General features: G+C 41.1%; 1 protein-coding gene across 2 annotated transcripts in view; it reads right to left on the reverse strand.

Moving 5' to 3' along the window:
- Positions 1-853: 853 nt before the first annotated feature.
- METTL15 (methyltransferase 15, mitochondrial 12S rRNA N4-cytidine) overlaps positions 854-23,122 on the reverse strand; it is a 440,648-nt gene continuing 418,379 nt past the window's right edge. For both annotated transcript variants that reach the window (XM_073604532.1, XM_073604533.1), the window contains exon 6: positions 854-1,412. In XM_073604532.1, coding sequence (XP_073460633.1) covers positions 976-1,412 — 437 coding nt within the window. In that variant the 3' untranslated portion in view covers positions 854-975. The remainder of the gene's footprint in view (positions 1,413-23,122) is intronic.

Raw genomic sequence — 23,122 nt, forward strand, 5'->3', positions numbered from 1 at the left:
GAGGAGCCTAGCCCTGGCGCTGAGAAGAGTCTAGCAGCCGTCTGTCACAATATCTATGTCTACGTTATATATATTGGTCCTTGAAGACAGATCTATCCCCCTGTGGCACCCTTTCCTTACATATGAGACAATGCTATATGGAATGTCTGACTGGCTCAGTGCTAAGATAATTTGTAAGTGTGATCATTATATTATTATGGTTAGTTTTAATATGTCAATTTGTGTTTCGTACATATTGCTAACACTGTGGATACGATCTTAATGAATGAATAAATATAATATGTATGAGTCGAGCAGCTGGTTTTAATAAGTGAGGAGGACAGTGTGTGTATAGATAAAGACAAAAGAGAACCTTTCTATTGGCACCTAACTTTGTTAAATATGGTTTAATAATGTCTTAATGTGAACAAAAATATAAGGTCCTACATTTTAGGCAGTCTTCCTGAAAGTGTCTTTGAATATACTGTGGGTAAAGTCCCCTGCCGCTAATGTTTTGTTTATAGCATTTTAATATGGAGTTATTCTCCCTGTCCTTAACAGCTATACCAGTCTCTTATGGGAAGCTAGTCACAAGATTTTGAAGCGTGGCTGTAGGAGTTTGTTGTCTTTCAGCCAAAAGTGCATTTGAGACATCAGGCACTGACACTGAATGAGAAGATCTAGCCCACATTAAGTGTTCATGTTCACTCCAAGGGTGTTTAGTAGGGTTGAGATCAGGTCTCTGTGCAGACCATTCAAGTTTCTTTGCACTAAACTCATGAACCTAGCTTTTTACAGAAAAGAGCCTTACCCAAACTGTTGCCACTAGGTGCCGTCTACAGTCTGTAAAACTACTATAAAACACCCAATACAATTTTCATTAAATAGCAATTTTAATACAACCACATTTAATACATATAGTATATACTGTACAGTGCAGTGTTTTGTATCAAATCTAATCAATAAATGACTTTTTCTAGTTAATGAATATTCAAGCTAATATAGCTTAATGGCAGCTCTCAGTTTGGCAGACCTTCCCCGTGGATTTTCAATAACATCTTGATAATTTGGTAAGAGAACTTTACGTTGTAAAACATTCCATGTAGAGTTAGGCCCTGGACTTGGAAATTCTTCATCTTCATCTATCTCTGTGATTTTCCTCTGCCCTTGTCTAATCCATTGTCTAGCACTCATATTAGGTTTTTCATCCATGCGTATTCCATGCAGGAATCTCTTCACTATTCGGTCTTCTAAGGAATGAAAGGAAATAACAACAAGTCTCCCACCAGATTTCAGAAACTTCTGAGCTGTCTGGAGCCCACCATAAAGTTCATTAAGTTCATTGTTAACAAAGATACGAAGGGCTTGAAATGTCTTTGTTGCCGTATGTGCCGGGCGCTGAAGTAGATCTTTGCGACTATACAAACTCACTCCTAAAAAATAGTAAAAAAGTATTGAACTACATTATAGCACAGTAATTATGATAGTCATAAACACCAAAAATACAATCAAGAATATCATGTGTTCCAGATGACCCCATTGCACTGCAAGGACTAAAAAGATGTTTTTTTTTGTTTTGCCATTTTAAAATTACAATTTCATATTCAGGGAATTTGAGAATGTATCTACTGGTATTATAAAATAGCTACTATATGCAGAGAAGGAACCATTTTAATTATTCAATACTAGGAGTAGCACTGACGTTCAAACAAAATTTTGGGCAAAAAATAATAATAATTTAACATTTTATTACTAATACCAATCAGGCTACGTGCCCACAGACAACCAGGGAATGACTATTGCTGTAAGCCCTCCTCAGCATCCCTTGAATGAGCCTATTTGGTAGATAGTCAGCCATCAGATTATGTGAATGGCCTTCCTGGATAGGACTTATGTAATATGGGAGACGTGGAATAATTATCCACATATACAGTATGTGCAGATTATGAGGCAAGATAGGTTATTTTAAATCTATTTCTATTACAATTCTTAGATAACATGTAGGACACCTACATAAATTATGGCTGACAAATATATGATCAGCTGCTGAAGACAGAACTGCTTTGGCACATGTGTGTGGTTCTTGAACAAGCGCTTATATTAACTGACAAACAGATGGCAAGGGTGCAATGAACTTGGATCAGTCAAAATATCCCCCACAGCATTACACCACCACCACCAGCCTGAACCCTTGATACAAGGCAGGATGGATCCATGCTGTAATGTTGTTTATGCCAGATTCTGACCCTACAATCTGAATGTCGCAGATGGAATCAAGACTCATCAGACCAGGCATAATTCCATGGGCATAATCTTTTTTCCTTTGTAATTTACAACAAACTCATCTCTGTTTATGGCCTTTTTATCACTAACTCCTTTAATCTGCTTGCTGTTACTGAAACCTGGCTTCAAGAATCCGACTCTGATTCTCCTGCTTCCCACTCCAATGGTGGTCTTCTCTGGACTCATTCTCCTAGACCTAGTGAATAGAAGGGAGGAGGATTTGGAATCATTCTATCCCCACAAAGCATCTTTCAGGTTCCTCACTCACCTCCGTTTTTGCCCCTCTCCTCATTTGTCTATTTTCTCCAGTTTCTTTGAAAATTGCTGTGATTTACCAGCCTCCTGGACCAGTATCAACCTTCCTTGATGACTTCTCTGCCTGGCTACCCTACTTTCTCTATTCTGAAATTCCCACAATCATTCTCAGACTTCAACATCCCTGTAATACTAACACTCCTGCTGCTTCCAAACTTCTCAGTCTAACCTCCTCTTTTGACTTGGACAATGGATACATTTTTTCCATTCCCTTGACCTTGTATTCTGCTACCTATGCATTCCATGCAACCTCCTTGCTCCTCTTTACCTCCAAACTGCTTGAACTCCTGGCCTACAAATGACTGAGCTACCACCTCATTAGAATAAACTTCTTGATCCCCTTCAGCCTGGATTTTGCCCTCCACAGAAACTACCCTCCTAAAATCCAAAAACAATTTACTAAGGACTAAAACCAATGGTCACTCCTACTCTTGGACCTCTCGGCTGCCTTTGAAACAGTTGACCACCTCCTCCATCTGATAGCCTCCCATGACTTTCAATACCATTTCTATGCTGATGACACCAAAATCTGTCTTTCCACCCCTCAGCTAACTCCATCAATCTCCTCAAACATCACTAATTTACTGACAAACATATCAGTCTGGATGTCACACACCTTCCTCAAACTCAATCTTTCCAAAACCGAGCTCAAAATATTTCCTTTCCCGTGTGCACCTTCCCCTGACTTCTCTGTCAAGATCGAGGGCTCAACTACCAGCCCGTCCCCGTATGCCAAGGTGCTAGGTGTAATCCTGGACCCTCCTTTCAGCCCCATATCAAATCACTGTCCAAATCTTGCTGCCGAAACCTATGCAGCATCCCAAACATATGTCCCTTCTTAGCCGATGACACCAAAAAGCTTCTAATTCACTCCTTGGTTATCTCTCACCTCAATTACTGCAACTCCCTCCTCATTGGCTTACCTTTACATAGGCTTTCCCCTCTTCAGCTTCCGCTCACCCAATGAATAAAATTCAAAATACTAACTTACAAAGCCATCCACAACTCTACCCCCAGCTATATTACTAACCAAGTCTCAAAATGCCAACAAATTGTTCTTTTTGTTCCTCACAAGACCTCCTGCTCTCTAACTCTCATCCTGTCTCTAACTCCTCCTATGCTCGCCTTCAGGACTTCTGCTGAGCCTCTCTAATCCTCTGGAACTCCTACTCTGTCCACTTTTAGGCAATCCCTGAAAACCCTTGTCTTTAGAGAAGTCTATCCTGCCTCCACCTAACAACTGTACTTTTATTTTCTCCATCAGCTCACCCCCCCAGTTATTAACTTGTGTATCACTTGACCCTCCCTTTTAAATTGTAAGCTCTAACAAGCAGGGCCCTCTGATTCCTCCAGTATTGTAACTGCATTGTCTGCCCTAATGTTGTAAAGTGCTACGCAAACTGTTGATGCTATATAAATCCTGTATAATAATAACATTCTATCTGTTGGGACATAAGTAACTTTAGGCAGGTTTTTTTTCCCCATCTATCCACTAGGCTAACCTTTTTCAATAAGGGTGCCTTCAGGTTTCTTCCTTGGCATAATGTCTACAAATTGCCCAAAAAGTGTATAAAAGCTAATGGATGGATCAAGCCTGCCTATTAGTTACAAATAGCCACAGGTTTTCTTTGTGCACTATTACAACCAGTGTCCTAACAACCAATTATGTCACTTACTTATAAGGAGGATATCGGGTCCCTGCAAAGCATCCTTGTTTGTCCCTCCCCATCAGCACTGGAGTCACATAAGCTGAGTGAGGGACAGAAAATGAGCGAGAAGAGAAACACTGGAATACTAGTCAGTACCAGCATGCAAAAATGTTTGCTCTGAAGAATAAATCACCTCTAACGTTGGGTGTTCTACATGTGTGGATGTTGAACAATATCCATACTCTTAGTTTAGTTTACATTTTAGTACCTCGAGATTGTACATAATTTTAAAGGGTGCTGTCACTAAAAAAGGTTGCATTAGACACAGCACTGAGGAGAGGACCTAGATCTAGACATGACCTACCTAAAGTCGGTACTTTTACAGCATCATTGTTGGCACAGTGGCGTTTACAGTAGGATATTTGGTAATAAAGAGGGATGATCAGGTACCTTATGGTGCCTGTATACAGGGTTGAAGTATATTTGGGGGGAAGAGTTACTAAAACTGGAACACTCAGAATCTGGTGCAGCTGTGCATGATATCCAATCAGCTTCTACCTTCAACGTGTTCAATTAAGCTTTAACAATAACACCTGGAAGCTGATTGATTTCTATGTAGAGCTGCACAAGATTTTCACACTCCAATTTTAGTATATATCCCCCTAAGTTTAACTTGTTCACTCAATGACCAAGCCAGTTAATTGAACTTCAAGTAAATGAGAAGGAAGGGGTGCAAGTGTCCCTCTTCTGATTCATTCTGTCTTGTGTGTAATCTGGTCTCTCCTTCTCTTCAAGCCTATTTCATGGAGCAGTTTTAAATCAATCTGAAAAGTTGTTCTTGTTTAGAATGGGCCTTCTGCTGGAGGAATGCAGCTGATATGAATTAGTAATATTACATATTTCATATTTACTCAATTTGTTGGTTTTGGTACTTTTTAAAATATATTAAAAATCAATAAATGTGCAAGGTATGTAACCTAATATAAATTAATAATAAAAATCTCAATTCATAAAGTGCAAAAAATGTGAATTAAATGCAAATTTACATGTTATAAAAAATACACCAATATAATTAAAATAATGTGTTGAAAACCAATATTCAAATCATATAAACAAATAAGTCCCAATTAGTAAATTAAAAAAATCTAAAAAAATCTAAGGTGTATAGTACCATATCCAAGTGCAAGTGAATGCCGCTCTTATCCAATACATATATAGGCAATCTGAGAAATAGATAGTTGTCACAACAGTGATATCACCCATGATATAAGATAAGGTTGGCCGGTTAACAGATAGTGTGGACCATATTAAATGGTCAACAGTGCATTTAAGATAACCAGGATGTTTTCCTGTCACTCATCATTCCCTTGCTGTGAACTCTCCCAGCAATGTAATGCAAAGAAAACGACATCTCATATTGCAATATGTTTAAAAAATCTGTATCTTTAACCACTTCAATATAGGGCATTTTTCACCCCCTTCCTGCCCAGGCCAATTTTCTGTGTTTCTGTGTAACATTTTGAATGACAGTTGCGCGGTCATGCAACACTGTACCCAAATTTAATTTTTATTATTTTTTTCCCCACAAATAGAGCTTTCTTTTGGTGGTATTTTTGTTTTTTGCTATAATAAATATCCCAATTTAAAAAAAAAAAAATTCCCCTCATTTTAGGCCGATATGTATTATTCTACATATTTTTGTTAAAAAAAAATCACAATAAGCGTATATTAATTGGTTTGCGCAAAAGTTATAGCTCCTACAAAATAGGAGGGATAAATTTATGGTATTTTTATTATTATTATTTTTTTACTAGTAATGGCAGCGAACTGCAATTTTTATTGTGACTGTGACATTGCGGTGGACATATCGGACACTTTTGACACTATTTTGGGACCACTGACAGTTATACAGCGATCAGTGCTAAAAATATGCACTGATTACTGTATAAATGTCACTGGCAGGGAAGGGGTTAACACTAGGTGGCGATCAAGGGGTTAAATGTGTTACCTAGGGAGTGATTCTAACTGTAGGGGGAGGGGACTGACTAGGGGAGGAGACTGATCGGTGTTCATGCTTAGTATGAACACACAATCTTTCTCCTCTCCCCTGACAGGACGTAGATCTGTGTGCCCGCCGGGCACGTGTATAGGCTGCTCTGTGACGCGGCACACAAGCCCCCTATACCGCCGGGAAGCCGAGGACGTCTAGGGAAGTGGTTAATAATAGAAGTGCATTTACATATTTTCCACAGTAAAATCACATTAAAAGATGTTTCCCGAGCAGGCAATCGGCAAACACGGGTGTTCCAGCAGTAAGATAGCGTAAAGGCATCAGGTGTAGGCCCCATCCAATGTGCGTTTTGTCAAAGAATGACGTCTTCAGAGGATCTGGCCAAATGGCTAATTGGCCCTGTTTGGCCAGTTCCCCTGAAGACATCATTCTTTGACATAACATGAGTCAAGCATGATGTTGCACATGAATGACCTATTTTTTTGATTTTTTAATTCATGAATTGGGACTTATTATTTGTTTATAGGATTTGAATATTGGCTTTCAACACACCAATTTTATTACTTTGGTGTTTTTTTTTATGAAATGTAAATTTGCATTAATTTCACATGTTTGCACTTTATGAATTGAGGTTTTTATCATTAATTTATATTATGCCACATACACACGGTTGGATTCTCCGACAAAAAATATGCGATTGGAGCGTGTTGTCAGAAATTCCGACCGTGTGTGGGCTCCATCGGACATTTTCCATCGGATTTTCTGACACACAAAGTTTGAGAGCAGGCTATAAAATTTTCCGACAACAAAATCCGATTGCGTCAATTCCGACCGTGTGTGGCCAATTCCGACGCACAAAGTGCCACGCATGCTCAGAAGAAATTCCGAGACGGAACAGCTTGGTCTGATAAAATTAGCATTCGGAATGGATACAGCACTTTCTTCTTCTTTATAATGTGAGGAGAATGAAGTAGTTTTGCTGCTCATAGTCACACAGACTTCTCACAAACTTCTTTCTTTATTATTTATTGTGATTCCCACAATATATTTTGATTTGTCACATCTGACCAAATTTCTTTTTTGTTGCTTTATTTTTGTTTTGTTTTTTTTTTTCAAGGCTGATTTTTTTTTTTTTTTGGGGTTTGTATTTTTTTCAAGGCTGATGTTTTTTATTTTTTTGGGGGGGTTTTACTCCATAATATTTTTGTGTGTGTTTTGTGTGTCAAGTTACCACAACACCATTGATATCTTGTATTATTTAATCTCAAAGAGATTGCTTGGTGTTGGCGTCCCTTGTTAATTTCACATTGTATTTTTGAAATGTACCTACCTCCTCACAAGCAAACTGTCCTTTTTGAAGGAAAACACACATAGGCGACTATAATTGAAACAAAAATTCCTTTATTAAGGGCTCAGAACCAAACAAAGAGGGAGGCAACGCTGGAGAAACAGCAGAAATTGGCGAAGCCTTTGACCCCCAGGGCACACATCAATTCTTTTCCTGCAAAATTGGTGGCCTGAGGAGTCCATATCTAAGGGAGTGCAGTCTGGTCCAGAAGTCCCAGAGATCATGAAAGCAGCAGATGACATCTGTGTCCCCAAGCTGTGGTACTACAAGAGCCTGCATATTTTGCCAGACCAGACTGAGCCCAGGGCCATCACTCTCTGGTCTTTTTTCCACGCTTCCTTCCCGGCTGTGGCTCTGGTGTTGGAGATGTGGCAGGACCTGGAGGAGGAGGAGTAGGACCTGGAGGAGGATTATGTGTGAGGTCATGGGTAGCACATGTTATTTGGCCCCTCAACCCCTTATTGAGAGCTTCCAAAATTAAGGACTCACACAGGAGTCGTTGGCCCTCCTCCATCTGCATCATTTTGCAGGCAGTTATGCCAGCAAAATCCTCCTCCACACTGTGGGGGGTTCTCAGGGCCTCTGTAGCCTTCCAAAATAGGCCTATGGCAGCCTCCTCCAGGTTACTCCTCTTCCTGCCACTTTGTCTTTGAAGGTGTAGGAAAGGGACCTGGATATCAGGCAGCCTGCTTGGCCTGGCCACCTCCTGGCTGAGACTTCCCTGTGTATGAAAAAGGGACATAAAATAATCATAAATTAGTACTCCAAACTAACATCTAGTTAACATCATTGATTGGACAACCATGAAGATTTAGAGGAATGCTACACCTGGCTCAAGCTGGGCTCCTCCACATGTTGCTGCCTGGAAGGCCCAGGTTGGGCATCAGAAGCCTCAGCTGGGGGGAAGGGAGCGTGGAAGGAAGACTGGAGAGTGCTGGCCTGGGTTCAGTCTGACCTGCCAGAAAATGCAGTCTGTCATAGTACCACAGCCTGGGGACATAAATGTCATCTGCAGCTCCTGATCTCTGGGAATCCTGGACCTTCTTGTGCTCCCTTAGATAAGTGCTCCTCAGGCCACCAATTAGGATCTTCAAATAGGTGATGTCTGCCGTGGGGATCACCGTCTTCACAAATTCCAACAAATGATCCAGCGCTGCCTTCCTCTTTGGTTCTTATATTCAGGGTGGTTTATCTCCCATAGACAGGGTAGCTCCCTGAACATATCAATGAAGATTGGCATAAAGTCCTTATCTTTCAAGATATCCATTTTCACTGCAAGACACAACACAAGACAAACCCTAATGTCAACCTAAAGTCTTTTAAACTTGTGCAAATACAGGCTTCAATCTAGAACCAGTATAGGCCCAATGTTAAATCTTACCTTCGCAATCACGATCGGCGCCTCCGTTACTCCTTCCTCCGCTTACAGATCGTACGTACTACGCACGCGTGTTACGCTTTATAGACACTGCGCATGCGTGAAACTACGCCCGCCCCTGACGTTCTTTCTAGTCTATTCCCCGCCCCTTCGTGTTCGTCGCAGTGGGGAAGAGCACATGGCGGAGACACAGCAGGTGTCTGATAATTACACTAACGAGGAGGAGGAGGAAAGCCCGGAGCCTGAAACGTCCTGATCCAGAAGGAGACGATTTAAGGCATCAAATATGTCCTTTGGGGAGATGTTGGAGATGGTCTTAATCCTGAAGAAGGCCGACTATGACGGGAAGTATGGACCTTACCCCAACCCCAATGTCAGAAAGGCCAAGATCATAGCGAAAGTGGTCAGGAGTCTGCACCGGAATTTCGGGGTACGACGATCAAAAGATCAGCTCAGGAAACGGTGGTCGGACCTCAAATTAAGAGAGCACGAGCAGTACAGAAAGAACCGGAGAGTGCTGCAAAAAAGTAAGTAGTTGTGCTGTGTTCCTATTCTTTTTATGTTTATTACGTTCGTGCTGCTCCATGTGCTTTTCTTAACTGTTATCCAGTTTAAAATGTCAACTTTCATGTTCATGGGCACATTATTTGTTCGTATCAAACATTTTTCGTTCGGCCTAGAAAACACCATTGTTTTGGCCATATGCATTTGCCCACATTTTTTAGGGCCTACTTGTCTGAAAATAATTTGGTTGTGTAGACGGGTTGTTACTAGAATGGAATGCAAACTAGATTCTGTGTAAGGAGAGGACACTCAGCAGCTGTTTACACATCTGGACGCTGGAGCACTAGTGTGGGACACAAGAACACCCTTTTTATTAGGAGGCCCACACAGTTGCTCCAGTGTATACTATAGGGGTGTCTCCATCTGTGAAGCTTGTACAAAACAGGTAAAGTATTGAAGCTTGACAAAGGACAAGAAAAAAGCAACATCTTGGAACTTTGATAAAACAGACAATTGTACCCCACTTCCAAGCAATGTTTCATATTTATAGTTCTGCCATCAAATATCTGTGTGCTAAGTATACCTATTTTTTTTAACATAGGGGATAAAAGACTCGGAGGACACCCCTCATCCGAGGAGACCAGAGACCCCCCACCTCTGGAAGAAGGGGAAATCCACCCAAGCCAAGCAGAGCAGGAGGAGGGAGACGTGGTGGAAATTGGCACCACAACAGGTGAGTGTCTGCGACCACAGGCTCAGGTAAGAGATGGATGCCGCCATATTTATAATACATGGTCTTTTTTGGTTTCTATCTTTTTAGGTGATCGTGATGGATCCAGATCCTTTCACCTCGGAAAGTGCACAGATCCTGATCGGGGAGATCATGGGGTGTAATAGGGTCTTGAAAAACATCCAGAAAAACATCAATGATGTTCAACAAAAAAAATGAAGAACATCATTGATGTTTTAGGGAGAGTTTAAAACCCCTCCAAATTCCTTTGATTTTTTGTGTGCTAAAAATTATTTTTTGACAGATTTGAGAAAAGCCAAATTTTGAAGATGCACACAGTGTGTCATGTGCTATCTGCCATCACGGGAGATCAATGTAGGCGTTTTGGGGGTGCAACCCCTTCCTCAATAATAAAGTAGCTGTGAGGGAGATTTTTCTCCCCCAAAACACGTCCCTTGATCCCCCGTGATGGCAGCTAGCACATGTTGACATTCGGAAATTTGTGTGCATCTTCCAAATTTGGCTTTTCCTGGGGTGACTTCACCCCATCTGAACGCAATATCAAACACAGTTTGTAAATACTCATGTCTGATATTGCCTTCAAGTTCTACCAAATGTGAACTTTGTAAGTTCAAGATTTGTGTCTTTCTTGTTGGTTTTAAACATGCCTGTTTTTTCGTAAATGGACATTTCTACTTTTTCTAATGTGACCCCAAAAATTGTTATACAACAAAGATGTTGGTTTGTTTTAAAAACCTTTTCTAAATGCACATGTGATTTTGCTGGTATTAAAAAGATTGTTAATCAAGAATGTGTGGATTATTGTTTCAACGCTCCAACACATTTGTGGTGCTCTATTTGGTGTTTTCTGTGACAATGGGGGTTATTTCCTAAGGGCAAATCCACTTTGCACTACAAGTGCAGTTTCAAGTGCACTTGTAGTGCAAAGTGTCTTTGCCTTTAGTAAATAACACCCAACAGTGCTTTGTAAGGTTACACAATCACGCCATTTTCAGGACTCACCACATTTCTGTCAGGGTCAGCTAAAACAAACACAAGCAGTAAATGTCACCAAAGATTTGAGTAGTTATTTATTTTTTTTATTTGAAAAAGGTTTCAGACATTGTCTGGCATATTGATAGCCCCCCCTACCCGCAAAGAATTCAAGGTATCTTAGCCGGACATCACGGGCACTCGGGGGGGGCTAGCCAGGACGGCCACTTTCAAGCGCCGTCAGGGTTGTTTCATTTTGAATTCCAGCCTCAGGCCCAACTGAGCCAGCATAATTGGCAGAATGTTGCCGTAAAAAGTTGTGTAGAACAAAGCACGCCAGGATTATATGATTCAGTTTATACTCCGCCATATGTATGGGTGTAAGAAATAGGCGGAACCGGCTGGCCATGATTCCAAACGTGTTCTCCACCACTCTTCTGGCTCTGGCCAGCCGGTAATTAAAAACCCTCTGGTCCGGGGTGAGGGTCCTCATCGGGAATGGCTGCATAAGATGGTCCCCCAGCACAAACGCAACGAAGACGAATGGGAGTCCTTCCACATTGTCTTCTGGAGGTGGCAAGTCCAAGCTGCCATTCTGGAGACGCCTGTAGAACTCCGTCTGGGCGATGACTCCACCATCGAACATCCGGCCATTCTTCCCCACGTCCACATACAGGAACTCATAAGTAGCCGACACCACCGCCAACTACACAATACTATTGAACCCCTTATAATTATAATAATATGACCCCGAGTTGGGTGGTGGGACGATGGGGGCGTGTTTCCCATCAATTGCCCCTCCGCAGTTAGGAAAGTCCCACCGCTGGACAAAGTGGGAGGCCACAGTCTGCCATTCCTGTGGCGTGGAAGGAAACTGTGGAGTCAAACAAAAAAAAATGTAGTCATTTTGCACATAAACAGGGAAAGCTGCTTAGACACAAACATTCTTGGCCAACATCAAGATAACATTTATTTGAGGGAGTTTTTAAAGACCAAAGTATAAGGTACACCTATCAGATTCACCGCCCCCCCTCTCATGGGCCCTTTCTAACATTATGGGGGGGACTCTTGGACAGGTAATCCTCTCCACTTCATTGAGAGCTGAATGCCTAAATAATAAGCCCCTCCTTAGTTACACTATTGGCAGCCCACTGGACAGGTAAGAGGTGTCATAATACAAAGATATAAATACACACTGTACACATTTGAGCACATTTGGACATTCTGCTATTACCTATCAAGATAATAATAGTATACAGAAACTTGAAACAGTACCATTTGAAAGTATTCAGGCAGGCTCTTGCACTACATGCTTTGGGGAATTCATCCATAAATCTGACCACAAAAGAGGTGGGTATAGTGTGTATGGGTTTGGCCAAGTCAGCAGATAGATGATTGAGGATAGATAGAGAATTGTTATCAGCTGATTTAGCAGTTGGGGGGAGGGAGGGTTAAAAATGATTTGGGGACCCCCCAAAAAAGCCTCTGGCACTCTGCCTGAATTTAAAGCACAAATCACATTTAAAAACATTTTAGGGGGTGTTTGGGGTAAAGCACTACTATGGAGCTGATAAAATACATTGTTAAGTGACTACATGAGGTGAATATAGGGCCAGGAGACCATGCTGGGGAGGTAAGGGAAGGCAAATATGTATGAAGGACAACAAAAATAATGACCTAAAAATCCAGCATGCATGAGGACAAAGGGGACATTCCCAGCATATTACAATCATGGTAATTAGGGAATGAGGAAAGAAATACAATACATTAGCAAACATTCCATACAATAAAATGTGATATTAAAGGATAACAATCTTACCTTAATATACTCCTTCTGCAGGACCTGGATGATGGCAGAACAGGCCTCTGGGATAATGATCCCCAGAGCCTGGGGGGAGATGCCTGTCGAGAACTTCAAGTCCTGCAGGCTTCTCCCCGTCGCCAAGTACCGCAGGGTGGCGACGAGCCTCTGCTCCAGAGTGATGGCTTGCCTCATGCAGGTATCCTGCCTGCTGATATAGGGGGTCAGCAAAGTCAACAAACGGTGAAATACAGGGTCCTTCATCCGGAGAAAGTTCCTGAAATCATCAGGATTAATCTCACGGATCTCACGGAGCAAAGGCATATGACAGAACTGGTCACGCTGAAGCAACCAATTCTTGGTCCATGAACTCCTCCCCACCCTGTTCATGGACTGGACTTGTGTCAAGGTAAGGACCCCAACACCAAGCCCCCGCACAGCACAAACTCTACGAGGAGTACGTATACACAACATGGCTAGAAAACGGTCGGCTGCTCAGAACGAAGTAACAGAACACACTGAAGAACAGCAAGGCCTGTAAAGAGCAACCTGAAAAACAGTAACGAGCGGACAAGATCGCACAGAATAGTACAATACGAACTGACTGCACGCACTGAAGAGCAGATACAAACCCACAAGCACAAACTGAACAGCAGAAAACGATCTGAAAACCACGAGTCTGAAAAAGCGCGAATCGTCTCTCACCAATCTTTTACTAACACGAGATTAGCAAAAGGAGCCCAAAGGGTGCCACGCTTGGTTCTGAACTGGCCTTTTCTAGTCTCGTCGTACGTGGTGTACGTCACCGCGTTCTTGTCGATCAGAAATTCTGACAACTTTGTGCGACTGTGTGTACGCAAAACAACTTTGAGCCAACATCCATCGGAAAAAATCCATGGATTTTGTTGTCGGAATGTCCGATCAATGTCCGATCGTGTGTACGGGGCATTAGTTTTATGCACATTAAGTATGGTATATCTTCTATCATGTTGTGTTAATTTAGTGCCACACTATTTGATTTATTTATGCACTACCTTGGTATCACAGATTTTGGTGTAGGCTGATTGTATGTGTTAAAATCTTCCCCAGCGCAGAATTATTTTTGTTTTTATAAGGTATGGAACCTTTCCATAAGTTAGATGGATCTGTTCCTTTAATTTATAAAGATCTTTCTTAATTTAAAGAGTGAATGACAGGCGACCAGAGATCATAATAAAAAAAAAATTACAACCCATTTCAATTGTTGGTTCACTACATCCTTTAACTTTTACACATGATCAATTGATGGCATTTAGGCATAAAAGGAATGCAGTTTGATGGTGAGAGTGTGATTTTTTTTCTATTCTGTTGAACATGCCTTAAAATTATTTTCAAAATTATTTATACATATTTTTTTGAAGCCACTGCACACATTGGATGTACTTGTTTATTCATACATTGCCACCACATTATATTACTGCAGAAGAAAATTATTGAATGCATAAATTGATAATGTAAAGGATTCAAAGACTCACTTGGGAGGATGTCAGCTGAAGACTTAACGGAACAAAAAAACCCTTTAAAATGTACCTTTTACTATCCTCCTTGCCTACTAATCAACATATTATTTCTTGAGGACTTAGCAGCTGAAAATATATGCGGACTTATAAACTAGTTGAAAAAACAAAACTTATTGAATGGTATATAAATTCACATGTAAAACCTTGTGTTTTGGGAAGGCTGCTCTCAAAAAAATTAAAAGCAAAGCTACACTAGAATGTAAACTGAAATAAAATATTTACCTTGTTCATGTGTAGAGCAATGATTTTACTATAAAACCAACTCCTCCATATCACCACCTACTCACCTTCACCCTGCTCTCTCAACAATTACTCCACAGTGGCTGCATTGCAAAGATCAGTGGGGGCTATTCTTAAAGCTTACTTACTGTTTGTTAAGAATATATAAACTGGGGGGGGGCGTGGCTACCGCGCTAATAGATGGACGCCTGATCGTTTAGCTCCTCTGCCATCCCGGAGATAACTGCTTCTAGAGGCGACCTAGTACGACTGACAACACTGCAGGCTGCCCGCACGGAGTGTCCTTGCACCCACGGACATGATGAGAAGGAGGAAGGACGCCTCCAACAACAAGAAGCTGTCACATTTCTTTCTTCCCTCGGAGCTGCTGAATCCGCAAGATGGTGCCGGCTCGTCAGCTTCCAACAGCGGCTCCTCGCGCTCTGCACACAGCCCTCCACAGCCTGGAGCTTTAAAAGCTTCCCAGACAGGGTCACCTGCAATATCAACACCCATGTCACAAAGTCCTGCAAAAAGCAAACCAAGGCTGTCGGCAGGTGCATCTCCTATTGAGGTAAGCCTTAGCTGCAATACCTCTAACACCACTCAGGACTTAGCTGACACATTTAGCTCTTTTCCTGCCACAAACCAGCCTGTGTCAGAAGCAACCCTGAAAGACACGTTAGTGTCCCTAAGAGCTTCCTTACATGCTGATCTCATGGAATGTGTAACCAACTTCAAATCAGAGGTGCAGGAGCTTGGGGGAAGGGTGGATCATATTGAGCATAAAATGGGGGAGTTTGCAACATCCCACAATACCCTCATTGATGCTCAAAATGATCAGGATGAAGGGATGGTAAAGCTAAGCCAAAATCATAGACCCTGAAGACCACTTCAGGCGGAATAACGTAAAACTCAGGGGTATCCCTGAATCTGTTTTAAATGCCCAACTGAATAAATACGCCTGCGATTTAATTTGAGTAGTTCTACCCTCTGTTCCAACCTCTGAAAAAATAATTGACAGGATCCACCGCCTGCCCAAACTCTCGTAAATCCCTGATAATATTCCTAGAGATGTCTTTATGAGGGTACACTTTTACCATGCAAAGGACCAACTTATGACCAACTTCCGCAAAATAACACCATTGCCCGAGCAATTCTCCAGCCTTCAACTATATGCGGACCTCTCTCAGTATACGTTACAAAGAAGGAAATTGCTCTTGACGATTATGAAAGCACTACGTAATCATAACATTATTTATCGCTGGGAATACCCTATGAAGCTCACTATAACTCACAATGATGTTACCTCAGTGATTACAACTCTTGATGAGGACCTAGCATTGCTACGTTCATGGGACATTCTCCAAAATCAGGAACCCCCACACCGTTCACAACCCAATGGGATAAACACCCAGAATAAATGGCAAGTTGTATCCCATAAGCGCAGGCCAAAGGACCATGTGACATGATCGCCTCTATCGATTACTGTTACTACGAGCAACCTACTTGCTGCCCTGGATGGGCAGAGCCTACTTATACGATACCCCCCTTGAATAATGTGCAGTGTTGCTGCAATCAGATTCCAGTGCTTTTACAAACTGTTCTCTGTTCTTCCTTCCCCCCTTTTGTTTTTTGTTCAACCTCTACCCACCTCTTGTCGGTCTCCAGTTTGCCAGCAGATACTACCTTCTTCTAGAACACCACCTGTGGATTCATCACGCGATTCCCATGAAAATCCATGCCTGAGACTACAACATACTCGGCCCTTCACTGTCTTTCCATCAACCAAAGGTAAAAATGCAATTATCACGGCTTACAAATAACATGGCCCAGTGGTCCTTAAAATAGTTTCTCTCAATGTAAGAGGTCTCAAACACCCTGCCAAGAGAGCACCCCTTTGGAAGGAGTCTCTTAAAGAAACACACTTCCAAGCCTCAACGTGACCCTCTCTTAGTCATAAACAATTCCCGCACATATTCACTGCCTTTGCACCACAGAAGAGGAAAGGAGTCCTTACAGCGGTCAGGAACACAGTGGCCTTTTCCTTGCACAAATCCATCTATGACCCAGAGGGCAGATATCTGATACTCCTATGTGATATCAACAACAGACCATTTACTATAGTAAATGTCTACACCCCTAACTCACACCAGAACTGCTTCGCTCACAAATATTCCGCAAAATCTTGAAAGTAAGGCGCGGATCTCTAGTAATATGTGGAGACTTTAATCTCACTGCAGACCCTCACCTTGATCTCTCCTCCAAACCTTAGAGACTTCCTCGAGCCCTACAGCCGGTCTTTCATAATGAAAATGTATATGACACTTGGAGATGCCAACATGCAGAAGAGCGTGATTACACCTTTCATTCCATACCCCACAACTCGTACTCTAGAATTAATATGATATTAGTTGACAGAGTATTGTTGCAGGCCATCTCCTCTTCCACTATTCATGATATTTCATGGTCTGACCATGCCCCTGTATTAATTGCAGTGGTGGAGGACCATACCCCTACCCCTGCCTACATATGCAAAGTTAACTCCCAGGTATTCAACTCACCTCAAAACATTCACATTATTGAGAAACATATCCAAGAATACTTCCAAACGAACTCCCATTCAGTTTTGGATCCATTTACTATATTGTGTCTACTACTATAAGTACTTTATTAGAGGCATTTTCATACAAATGTGATCTTGTTTTAAAAAGCAGAGGTCAATGCAGCATGACAAACTACTGAGAGACATTTGGACCCTTGAGGCTATAAACAAAAAGAATCCTACTCAATCCACAAACACAACTTTATCCAAATTACATACAGACCTGATGCACTACTCTTCGGGCAATAAGGCGGCAAACCCTTAGCAAACCGCTTTAAAGCAAAAAAAAAAACAGATTCAAAATAGAGTTTCTAATGGACCCTAAGCCCAAAAACAAAATCATAAACCCACAAAAGTTGCTGATGCCTTTGCCTCTTATTACAGCACACTCTACAATTTGACAGTGGACCCTGACACTCCTCAACTGCAAGGCCCCGACATTGAAACATTTTTAGCCTCCCTTCACCTGCCTACTCTCACAAATGCCCAACTACAGGCACTTAGTACTTAGTGCACCTATCACTCCACAGGAGATTGGCAAGGCCATCAAGTCCCTCTCCATAAGAAAGTCCCCAGGTCCTGATGGACTATCAAACAAATATTATAAACAGTTTGCAGAAACCCTTGTGAGCTCTCTTGGTCGGGTCGCCTAGCCTCGTTCAAGATAATGCTGCTACCCCAAATATTATACCTTTTTAGAACTCTCCCCATACCAGTAAAAAAAAGTACATATGATAACACTAAATATTCAAGAATTATATATGGAAAAATATGAAACCCCGCAGCTCCCACACATTACTTTTTAAGCATAAAAATGCGAGTGGTATGGGCATGACTGATCTTCAGGACTACTGGGTCGCAGCCCACTTAACTAACATACAAAGCTGGTTCTCCTCCTCAACGGAGAAGTTATGGATAGATATTGAGAGGACCACTAGCTCCACACCATCCTTACACAGCCTACTGAGCCAATATCTGAAAAACTTAAAACTTTTGAACAGCTCCAAGATGAATTTCACATCCTGCCCACTGAGCGATTCAAATATTTACAAATATCCCATTTTCTAAACTCCCTCACATCTCCTGAAATATTACTACACAAACAAGGATGGCAATTTCTCCAAAAAAAAACCCACCCTCAGTTAAAGGTACCTCCCTATCTTACAATCTTCTACAAAATAAGCTTGTATTCCATAAATCCACTCCATTCCACAATGCTGGAGAGGATGAGGTATGGTGGGCCAGATTAAGCATATCTTCTGGTCATGCAGGCACTTAACTAGCTTTTGGAACAAAGTATTCTGCACGATCTCTGAGATTACTGGGATCATTACCTCACCCTCTCCAGCTTTGGTTATTCTCAACATAGGCATAGAACTCTTCCACCCTGAGAGCAAATGAATAGTTACCCACATTATACTAGCTGCCAAGATACTAATAATCAGAAGATGGAGGTCCAACCTAGCACCCAACATGTCTAAAGTGATTGATATAGTGAAACAAAACTACGCATTTGAAGACCTACTAGCACACAGACATGGGAACAAGCGTCTCTTTGACTATCATTGGAAACTGTGGAATGAATGGCTTCAAACCATTAAAGTATGATATGCTAACTAATGTATAATACAGTTTTCACTTTCCTGAAATTTGTCTACCATACCTAGATAGACGACACCTAGGCAACAAAAACATCTGCCTATTGTCCTAACCCCCCCCTCCACCCCACTTAATTTGGTTATTGTTGTTTTATTGTTGCATTTATTGTTCTTTTTATTGTTTACTTTTCTAATAACTCAATCGATCAAAATTTCGATGAGGACATGGTTGTTTATTGTGTTTTGTTCCTCAAATTTCTATTACTAGTCTCCGAAAATACAGACGATGTATGAGATTTGGTAACTTCTAGACAATTTATGTTCAGCTTACCCATTTGTATACCTAACTGTTGTTTGTATGATGTTTTTATATATCTTTCCAATAAAAACGAATGCAACAAAGAAAGAATATACAAACTAAAAAAAATACCCTGGTGTGGAGGAGTACATGACCCACTACTCTTCATTTCATGTTACAGTCCTGATGTTTGTGAATGGGAAATGGCCCACCCCTACTACTAGGTGATAATCCACAGTCCTGCATAAGCTCCACCTAAAGCATATAGCACATACTGCATTGGGGTTTTATTTAGTCATTAACTACTTCAATACAGGACACTTTTATCCCTTTCCTGCCCAGGCCAATTTTCAGCTTTTAGTGCAATTTGAATGACAATTGCAACACTGATAATTTGAATGACATGCAACACTGTAACCAAAGTAATTTTTCATAGTTTTCTTCACACAAATAGAGCTTTTTTTGGTGGTATTTAAACACCTCTGGGTTTTTTATTTTTTGCTAAAAAAATTACGAAAAAAAAGACCAAAAAAAAAGTTTTTCTTAGTTTCTGGCAGCAAATTTTTTAAATAAGAATTTTTTTCCTACACTGATATGCGCTGATGAGGCTGCACTGATGAGGTGGCACTGATGGGGGGCACTAACATGCAGCACTGATAGGTGGCACTGATAGGTGGCACTGATAGGCAGCACTTATGGGGCAATGGTAGGTGGCACTGATGGGCAGGCACTGAAATGTAGCACTGACTGGCATAACTGAAGGTCCTCACTGATGGGCACAGACTGGTGTCACTTATGGGCACAGACTGGCATCACTGATGGGCACTGTTGGGGCAGCATTGTAATCAGGGCATTGATAAACAGTGCCCTGATTACCTTTACATGTTTTTCCTGTGAGGAGATGCCACTTATCAGCTCTCCATACCTCTCACTCTGTAAGTGTGAGAGATAAACAGGCGATAAATGGCACTTCCTTGTTTACATGTGATCAGCTGTGAGTGGACACAGCTGATCACATGGGTAAAGAGCCCCTGGGGAGCAAGATCGTGACTAAACTGGGCACCATCATATGATGTTGTCCCAGAACGAGAGCCACACCACTCCGCCATAATTTGACAACGGATGGGAAGTAGATAATAACTGCTGAATGGGGGATCGGCAGAAGGTTAATATTTACTGCTTGGGAGGAGACAATGAAAATGAACCTGTTGCTTTGCTTTACATCACAGGTTTGCTTTAAAGCTATATTACCAGTCTTGCTGTGATGAATAAATAAAGAATAACAGGGCTGATATACCATTCCATTAAACTCTGGCCACCTGCCCAAAAGCCTAGACACTTGGCTGCATGATCTCTTTTCAAAGAGTGGATTGGCTGATCTGAAATAAAATTCTTGTTCTTCATCACATTTACTTAATCTCTAGGTATTTGGTCATGTCTCTAGCACTGGAGGAATCCTGGAGCAGCATTTTCTTCATGAAGTTTAAAAATTGTAGCCTCTTTCTTAAATATCTTCCATCCATAAAGGCATGACATTTAAAACAGCTTAAAAGTTCAAATGTGGCTAGGTTACAAACATTCAAATACTAACATTTTAAGCAAGCGTTAAATAAACTTTAAAACACAGGGAAGTTGATTTACTAAAGGGAAAAATACTGTGCATTGCAGCTCTAGATCTGAGGGGAAGCTCTGCTGATTTCTATCATCCAATCATGTGCAAGCTAAAATGCACTTTTTTAAAATTTCCCTGGCACCTGATTGGGTACTCTTTATAACTTAACCGCATTTACAGTTAGGAAATCAGAGTGCAATGACACTTGCAAAGTGCACAGTCTATTTGCCTTTAGTTAATCCACCCAGAGTGTCTCAAAAGTAAAGATGGGCAGAGGTTCACCAATCTCTGAAAAGCTGTATCTAAAAATTGCAGAACAAGTATATTATCATCTATAGTACATAATATAATCAAAAGAGTCTGAGAATCTGGAGAAATCACAAGGGCACAAGGGACAAAGCCAAAACACAATATTGGATGCTCATGATCTTCAGGGCCTCAGATGGCACTGCATTAAAAACAGGCATGGTTTTGTGATAGACATTACTGCATGGGCTCAGGAAAAATTCCAAAAATCACTGTCTGTCAACACAGTTGGCCGTGTCATCCAAAAATGAAAGGTAAAGCTCTATTATGCAAAGAAGAAGCCATATCTGAACTTAACCCAGGAATGCCACTGTCTTCTCTGGGCTAAAGCTCATTTAAAATGGTCTTTTGCACAGTGGAAAACTGATCTGTGGTCAGACAAATTGAAATTTGACATTCTTTTTGACAACCATGGGCTTCCTCCGGAGAGGTACCTTCTGGCTTGTTATCAGCATTAAGTTCAAAGGCCTGCATCTCTGATGGTATGGGAGTGCACTAGAGCGTATGGAATGGGCAGCTTGCACATTTGGAAAAGCACCATCATTGCTGAAATATCCAGGTTTTAGAGGAGTATATGGTCCCATCCAGATGATGTCTTTTTCAGGGAAGGCTTTGCATATTTCAGCAGGACAATCGTAAACCATATACTCCATCTATGATAACAGCATGGCTTCATGTTAGAAGCGTTTGGGTGCTTAAATAGCCTGACTGCAGTTCAGGCCTTTCACCAATTGAAAACATTTGACGCATCCTGAAAAGAAAAATACGACAAAGACCCAGGACTGTTAGCAGTTAGAACCCTATATGAGGGAAAAATAGGACAACATTCCTCTCCCAAAACTCCAGCAACTGGTCTTCTCAGTTCCCAGACCTTTACAGAGTGTAGTTAAAAGAAGACCGTGGTAAACATGGCCCTGTCCCAACTTTTTTAAGAGGTGTTGCTGCCATCAATTTCAAAATGACGTTTATTTTTTTCTTAAAATGGTACGTCATCTTAGTTTGAACATTTGATATGTTTTCTATTTTCTACTGTGAACAAAATATGGGTTTAAGAGATTTGCAAATCATTGCATTCTGTTTTTATGCAGATTTTACACCATGTCCCAACTTTTAGACTATGATCATAATGCTGATTGAGAAGCAGTAGGAAATGAAAATTCCATCATTATGTGAATCTTGTTTTACTTCAAGCTCAACTCTGAACAACGTTTTTTTTAATTATTATTTTTTGTTTACATAGGGGAGGAGTTAGAGCCCCTGTCAAGTTTTTTGGGTGATGCCTGGGATGTTATCTATGCGTTCCCCTTAAAGCAGATCTTACAGAAAAATGCAGGATTTGCTTAAACCTCCTGGACTCACAAATCACCTACCATTATTAGATTAAAATAAAATAAAAAGTTAGGGTCAATACTTACCTAACCTTCATCTTCTGTCCATGGTACCTAGGCGAGGATGACATAACATTCCTTCCATCTAGATCCTGGGGAATACAGAGCAGCTAAAATCATGTGAGAAGACACTCTAGTATTTGACTGGTGTATCTTCTCACTAGATTTTCCTGGAGAGCCAGTGAGATCATCAGCCATGTGGAAGACAGGGGAAAGGGAGGAATACTTGTAACCTTTTTTTTACAGGTACATTTTACACCTTCTAAATGTAGGAAATTTGTGAAGGGGAACGGAGGCCCTGGTAATTTGAGCAAACCTTGCATTTTACTGCCAGGTCTGATTTAAGGCTGAAGTCCATGCAAAAAAGGAAAATACAACAAAAGTATGTTATGTTTCAGAAACTTAAAAGATAATGAAGCCAATGGGTGAGAATGACAACCAGTCAACTTACGTAATAAAAATAAGGAAGGACTATTTCAGCAAAAACTGGCATTTTAGTTAAGCCTGGGTGACATGGACACTTCCTACTAGCTATCCATCAGTTAA

The sequence above is a fragment of the Aquarana catesbeiana genome, linkage group LG11 (genome assembly GCF_042186555.1).
Source record: "Aquarana catesbeiana isolate 2022-GZ linkage group LG11, ASM4218655v1, whole genome shotgun sequence".
Taxonomy (NCBI): domain Eukaryota; kingdom Metazoa; phylum Chordata; class Amphibia; order Anura; family Ranidae; genus Aquarana; species Aquarana catesbeiana.